The 7,600-nt window shown below is 49.5% G+C and overlaps 1 protein-coding gene across 5 annotated transcripts in view; it reads right to left on the reverse strand.

The window, feature by feature from the left end:
* The window catches only part of RARB (retinoic acid receptor beta), a 410,353-nt gene that overhangs the window by 17,872 nt on the left and 384,881 nt on the right, over positions 1–7,600 (reverse strand). For all 5 annotated transcript variants that reach the window (XM_017506224.2, XM_037730540.1, XM_017506226.2 and 2 more), the window contains one exon: positions 865–1,041. In XM_017506224.2, the coding sequence (XP_017361713.1) occupies positions 865–1,041 (177 nt within the window). The remainder of the gene's footprint in view (positions 1–864; positions 1,042–7,600) is intronic.

The following is a 7,600-nucleotide window of genomic DNA, read 5'->3' on the forward strand; positions in this document are numbered from 1 at the left end:
GTAATAGTTTTTGGGGTGTTTGTTGTTTTTTTTGAGATGGAGTGTCACTCTGTCACGCAGGCTGGAGTACAGTGGTACGACAATCTCGGCTCACTGCAACCTCTGCCTCTGGGGTTCAAGCGATTCTCCTGACTCAGCCTCCCAAGTAGCTGGAATTACAGGCATGTGCCACCATGCCTGACTAAATTTTTTGAATTTTTAGTAGAGATGGGGTTTCACCATATTGGCCAGGCCGGTCTCAAACTCTTGATCTTGTGATCCGACTGCCTTGGCCTCCCAAAGTGCTGGGATTACATGCGTGAGCTGCCACGCCCAGCCCTCACTGTGTCTTTCATAACTTTGGGTATAAACCATTCTGCGAAACAAATACAGTTACTATAATTAAGCACACACAGCCCCTCCCACTCAGGAGGAGAGAGGACCCGCGCGGTGGTCGTGCAGGAAGCTTGCATGCTTATGTGTCCTGTTTGCTAAACAGACCTAAGGAAGAGTGGCAACAGTCACTCAGTAACTGACAGGTGCCCGGGGTCCTGACAACATGTGTGATGATTTCATTTCCTGTAAAATCAAGGGGTCTGGGATGAACTTAGAAACATTCAGGAAGACTGAAACAGCAGAGCAGCATTAACCTGTCGTTTGCCAACCTCGGCTCACATGAACCTCGCGGACCGGAAGAGAGCCTGAGGGATGGAATTCAGCCCACTTTGCAGATAAGGAGCCAGAGGCTGCGTCAGGTGAGTGCTAGAGTCGAAACTCAAAACCTCCTCTGGAGATCATCAATGCCTGTTGATCCCCTTCCCTCCCCTCCATGGTGCCCTCTCTCCCTCCCCAGCCCCATTATTCAGAGCTCAAAAAGGCACATACCAGGATGTCCAGGCAGGCGGCCTTCAGCAGGGTGATCTGGTCTGCGATGGTCAAGCTGGTGAAGCCCGGGAGGCGTTTAGCAAACTCCACGATCTTGATAATGCACTTGGTGGCCAGTTCACTGAATTTGTCCCAGAGGCCCAGGTCCAGTCGGACTCGATGGTCAGCACTGGAATTCTAAGAGGGACGGAAAATGTCACATCAGGTGCAGCTTCTGGGAAGCTCTACAGGAAGCGGGAAACTCAACGTGTTTCCTCTTAAAGGGGTGACATGTCAGCCTAGGCAGGCAGCTTGTTGGTGGGCAGCTGCATTTTTAGCCTGGATTCATCCTTTTAAAATGCTAAAAATCTTATGCTCGTACCACTGGATAATCAAGTAACAGATGAGAGGGAGTTTCTCTGTACACAGTTATCCAGGTAACAAACACAAGGAACGAGGATTCACCATTTTCTAACTGGGATGAATGAACGGCTCTAGGCACTGACCATCAGTTCTTGCTAATCTCTTAAAAACAGGCCACCTGCCTTAATGTCCTGATGGAAAAACACGCCACCACCTATCAAATATTCTGGCCAAACATCAAACTTGAATCAGACTGAGACTCTAGATATAACCTCAGGAAATCCAAGGACATGGTAAACTACACAAAGGGGGTGCAGCTGTCAACATCCAGAATGCCAGAAAATCCACAAAATCCAATGAACTGGTTCCTTCAACATGTACATCACAAGGGAGAACAAGTGGAGAGAGAAATCTATCGATTGAAAGTAACTCAACCCACACGCTCACTAACTCATGGGTGGAGAGAGACACTGTGATTACAACTTTGCAATGACAATGCTGGATAGCATTAATAAGGAAGGAAACGGGAACACGTACACAGCATGGATAAACCTTGGAAGCACATTAACCCAAAGAAGGCAGACATAAACGCCTTTAAAACGTTTTTGAAGGAAATGGAAACGTACAAAACGATTCCATTTATATGACGTTCTTGGAAAAGGCAAAAGGATAGTAACTGACAAGAGCTCAGTGGTTTTCCCAGGAGCGGGAATGCGGGTGGGGCTGGTCACAGGGCACAGGAAGCTCCCTGGAGCCTCTACACCTTGACTGGGGTCACACTTTTGTCACGCTCATCAAGCTACACCTTTAAAAAAGATAAAAATTGCATTATGTAAATGATACCACAATAAACCTGACTTAAGAGATTTAGAAGACTGACAACCAACTGCATGGTGTAAATGTTATCTAAATTTCAATTCAAAAAATAAACTGTAAGGAGATGGTGATACATATGAGAAAACCAGAAGTGGGGCTAGAAGGTGTTGGAGACCGTTTTATTTTAGGATGGTAATAGTGGCACTGATGCTTTCCTTTTGTTTGCAGAAGCTTCTTCCATTTAGAACACGTATTAAGATATTTACAGGTAAAATGATGAGATATTTGTAATTTACCACCCAACGAAAGGCTGATGTTTGGTCCTCTGACAGATGTAAACGGCTCGAGAGAGGTACTGAGGTGCTGTGTTTCTCAAACGGACAGCTTTAGCTCCCCACCTCAGTTAAAATCAGTCTACAAGAAGTCAATAAAACTAGCGCTTGCTTTTTATGTCTGCACGGAAAGCCAGACAGAAGAGTTTGCACGAGATGCCACGGGCGCTGTAAAAATGGTGGTGGCCAACTTTGCCTTCCACAACATTCCTTGCGGAGAGCAGACATGCGTCTCCAGATTTATGTGCCTCCTTCCTCCAGGACCTTGGTGGAATACGGTACACTTGGGGGAACATGAGATCGAGATGTGTGGCCATTCCGGCCGTAATTAAATTTAATAGGCAGTTTATCCGGTTCATGGGAAGATGACACGGAAGAGAGGGACGGAGAGTCAAGCTTATGGAGGGAAATCATTTTACAATAGAGTATCCATCTGGAAAAAAAGACATTGCCCCGACCCAGCGAGTGAGAACGAAATCTTCATCAACATTGGATGAGGTTACTTTATCACGCACCAGGGCTGAGAGAGAGGGGCCTGTCGCACCTTCTATTAAAAATAATGCACAGCCGTCTTAACGGCATGTAAATCTAACTCACTATTATGCAAACTGAAGGGAAGAGGCAGTTAATAAAACACAAAATAACCTGGTGTTTTATTATACTGGCTGCTGGATTCATAGGCATGAGGCTTCAAATGGCTTATATATTATCTTCCAGCTGCGGCAAATGGAGAGCCCTGGCCTGCTTGGGTTGGTAATGAAGGCAGCTGTGGAGAGCACCAGGGATGCGTGGATTTTCGGCAGCATTTCTGGGTGTGCAGGGAGGAAAAGCAGCAGAGGAGGAGAGGCAGAAAATGGGTGGTGAGGCAAGGCCCTTGCTGTGAGCGTGAGGCAGGCTGAGGAGGAAAACAGCCAAGGCAGAAGGGCAAGGAGCTCTCCTCGGTCCGCTGCCAACCGAGAGAGGCTGGCCAGGGCTACCAGAGCAGGCCAACTCTTCGGTCAGAGCTACAGGAGCGGCTGCCCCTCCAGGATGCTGCATGGTGGCCCATATGGAGGGCCACGCCCATAGCCCCCAGGGCCATCTTAGCAGCAGAAAATCCAACCTTACTATGAAATCCAATTAAATGGCAATTTTTGCCATGCAGATGGATCCCTTTCTTCTGCTGGTTTGGTTCTGTGCTGCAATGGGCTGGCAGGACTTTCAGAAAAAGACCCTTAAAGTGGAATCACCAGCATCTTTAAATCCCACTGGAGGCAGCTTCTGGGTATGACCGTGGTTTGTTCAAGGGTTCTGGCTTTTCCCCCAGCAAAGCTAAGAAGGAAATGTAAATTTTCATGAAAGGAATGCAGAGGTAAAGTTCTGCGGCCATGTTGGGTGTATCCATGGAGATGCCCCCTTCCTCCCTAGGCCTGAAATCCTTCCATCATCCTGAGAGACGGATGTCCTTTCAAGTTTGGTTTGCAGACCATCCCTGTCACCCACATGCCACTCCTGCATTTTGTATGGTTCTGTATGTGACCACCCCTTTCCTACGGCCTTCCTCGTGCCAGGCACTGTTCTGTGCGCTCAACAATTACTGACTCGCTTTATTTGTCACAGCGCCCCCATGCGGTGGGTAATATTATCATTATTATATTACTATCAATATTATCATTATCAGCCATTTGGGTGATAAGGAGGCAAAGGCCCACAGAAGCGCAGTCATTTGCGCAAGATCCCCCAGGCAAACTGGGGGGCATTTGATTCACCCACACAGTTGGGGTTGTGCTGTCCTGGCTTCCCACCGCTGCACCATGACACCCCCTCCCTACTGGTTCTCACATATTTCTACTTTCTAGTTAGAACTTCCTGACTCCTAAAGCCTGTGGTTGCATCTGTGATTTCCCTCCTTGTTGGAATCTCTAGATGCTTCGACGAGGTAGCTACAAGAGCTCCTGCAGGGCTATGAAGAGAATGTTATGTGCCAGCCAACATCTCTTTGTGATCAACACACACATAATCTAGGTGCTACGACAACACGGCTTCGGGAACGTCTGCCCATGGGAAGAAAAGGCCCCCAACACATCTGCAGCGTTTTCCTGAGGACCGATGCCTCCAACAGGTTGGTGGAAGGCAACTTGGCAGCCACCCTGCAACTCTGGTAGACAGGAGGGTGTCATCTTAAAGGCATGGTGCAGGCTGTGGGTATAGAGGGCTTCGGGTAAAGGGCATTGGGAGAGGGTAGGTAGGGGGGGTCTCTAGAATCTTTCAAGTATTTCCTAGCCGCTTGGCTAAAAGCAAGGGCGATGCGGCAGGATTCCCTGGGAGGTCATTTCAGGCGTGCTCCTGGACCACCATCGCCTAAGATTACTGAGCTGGGACATGACCTTGGAAGGGACCATCTGTCCATCTGCAGCCCCTTCACTCCTGAGGCTCAGAGATCTGGGGCCTTGGTAGAGTGCAGGGGTGGGGTGGCGGGTATAGTCCAAGGCCCTAGAGGTTGGCCAAGAGATTCTAGACTTTTGGAGTGGTCCCAGTCGCTGGAAGGGCCCATGAATGCCTTCTGGAGCTACAGGGCACATCTGAGAAAGATCAGAAGCCCTGCCCTGTGTCCCTGCCAAAGCCTTCCAGCCAGAACAGCAGCTAGGGACCACCTCTTGGAACTGCTTTCTCTCATGACTGGGAACTTCTCGTGGCTCCCTAGGGCTAAGGTTCACCTTATCCCAGCACTCAAAGCCCCCAGCAAGCTAGCCCTGACCTACCTCCTCAAGCTTGGCTCCGTCTTCCTCCCACCCAGCCCCAGCCCTGTGAAACCCTGGGGCACATTCATGCTACTGCTTGTGCTGGGAATGTCCTTCTCTTATTCCACCACTCGGGAAGAAAGTGGGTACTCAGCACAGCGCCTACAGAACATTTTTCTTCGAGAGATCAGGACACATGTATGCTGCCAGAGGTTTCAAAGTACTCACAACACTTGTGACAAAATCTGATTTCCAGCTCGACTTTGCAGTAGAAATGCAAGCATGGAAAGGTAATCTCCGTGCAGTCCAGTTCTGCACTCAGAAGGTGTTATTGTTTGTTATGGGTTAAATTGTGTCCCTCAGAAAGATGTGTTGAAATCCTAGCCTGGCTATGTCAGAATGTGACCATACTTGGAAATAGGGTTTTTATAGGGGTAATCAAGTTAAAATGAGGTTATTAGGGTGGGCCTTAATCCAGCATGACTGGTGCCATTATAAAAAAAATGGGGAAATCTAGACAGAAGTCCATATGCACAGAGAGAAGAGGATGTGAAGACACCAGGGAGAAGATGGCTATGAGAGGGCAGAGGATTCATGTGATGTAACTACAAGCACTGCCGGCCACACCCAAAGCTCCAAGAGGCAAGAAAGGGCTCTCTCGGCTGGACACGGTGGCTCATGCCCGTAATCCCAGTACTTTGGGAAGCTGAGACATGTGGATCAACTGAGGTCAGGAGTTCGAGACCAGCCTGGCCAACATGGTGAAACCTGATCTCTACTAAAAATACAAAACAAACAAACAAACAAACAAACAAAAAATTAGCCAGGCATTGTGGTGGATGCCTATAATCCCAGCTACTGGAGAGATTGAGGCAGGAGAATTGCTTGAACCTGGGAGGCGGAGGTTGAGGTTGCACTGAGCTGAGATCATACCAATGCACTCCAGCCTGGGCAACAAAAGTAAAACTCTGTCTCAGAAAAAAAAAAAGAAAGAAAGGGCTCTTTCCCAGAGCTGTTAGAGACAGCATGGCCCTACACACACCTTGATTTTGGACTTCTAGCCTCCAGAAACGTGATCAAATAATGTTGTCTCAAGTCCCCCCAGTTGTGTGACTTCGTTCCAGCAGCCCTATGAAACAAGCACTGTAGGTATGCAGTAATCGTTTGTTGCAACATGTAAGAACGGTCCCCGTCCCCTGGGTTGTGGATGGGTATGGGTCAGTGGCCTGCTAGGAACTGGGCAGCACAGCCGAAGGTAAGTGGCCAGGAGTGAACATTACAGCTTGAGCGCCACCTCCTCTCAGATCAGCCGAGGCATGGATTCTCATAGGAGCACGAACCCTACTGCGAAGCACGCATGTGAGTGAGCCAAGCTGCCCGCTCCTTATGAGAATCCAACTAATGCCTGATGATCTGAGGTGGAACAGTTTCATCCCGACGCTATCCCCACGCCCCGTATCCATGGAAAAATTGTCTTCCCTGAAATGGGTCCCTGGTGCTGAAAAGGGTGGGGACTGCTGGCTGGTGATGTTGGCAGCACAGGTGTGTTTACTAGCAAGAAACTGCGGCTAAGGTGACAGCTGGCTCAAAATTAGAAAGCTGTGAGGTGAGTGGGGACTAGCACTCGGGTTTCTGGCCCCCACCAACCTTCCACCCCTCCTGGTGCATCTCTCCTGGGAGGCCAAGCTCCCTGAGTTCCAGGTTCTGCTCCTCTGGCTGATCACAAATGTTAGTTTCCAAAAAAGAGCACCACCCATGATGACAAATGTTCAAAACGGCCTTCCTTTTCTGGAAAGGAAAGTCTTCGTCTCCTGGAAAGTCTTTTCGTGGTTTAATAAGTCTGTTTGTGGTCATTTTTCTGAGTGGATTCAGGGCTTCTTAAGTCTTCATAGTTCACGTTCGCGAGCCCCGAGGACAGCTTACCTCCCGCCGAGCCCTGCATGGTGATGAACAGCCTGCCTACGGCAGAGCCGCGGAGCCGGGGAGCAGAGGCGGCCCGGAGCAGACAGCGAGAGCGGGGGCTGGGGGCTGCACCTCCTGGAAATCTGTCCCACTGTCACACCCACGCTACTTTACAGAACCTGGGCATGTGGCTCGAAAAACTGACAACACGTTTCTGACGGGATGGAGAGGAGGAAAGACGCACATTCTGCACACCTCCTCTGGGCCGGAAACTGCACGGTGCTCAATAGAGTTTTCCCATGGAAACCTCCAGGCAGGAGGCAGATGTGTTTTAAAACTCCCATTATGGCAGGGCGCAGTGGCTCATGCCTGTAATCCCAGCACTTTGGGAGGCCGAGGTGGGTGGTTCGCCTGAGGTTGGGAGTTTGAGACTAGCTTGACCAACATAGTGAAATCCCACCTCTACTAAAAATACAAAAAATTAGCCGGGCGTGGTGGCAGGCTCCTGTAACCCCAGCTACTCAGGAGGCTGAGGCAGGAGAATCACTTGAACCTGGGAGGCGGAGGTTGTGGTGAGCCGAGATTATGCCACTGCACTCCAGCCTGGGCAACAAGAGTGAGACT

The sequence above is a fragment of the Cebus imitator genome, unplaced genomic scaffold (assembly GCF_001604975.1).
Source record: "Cebus imitator isolate Cc_AM_T3 unplaced genomic scaffold, Cebus_imitator-1.0 Scaffold351, whole genome shotgun sequence".
Taxonomy (NCBI): Eukaryota; Metazoa; Chordata; class Mammalia; order Primates; family Cebidae; genus Cebus; species Cebus imitator.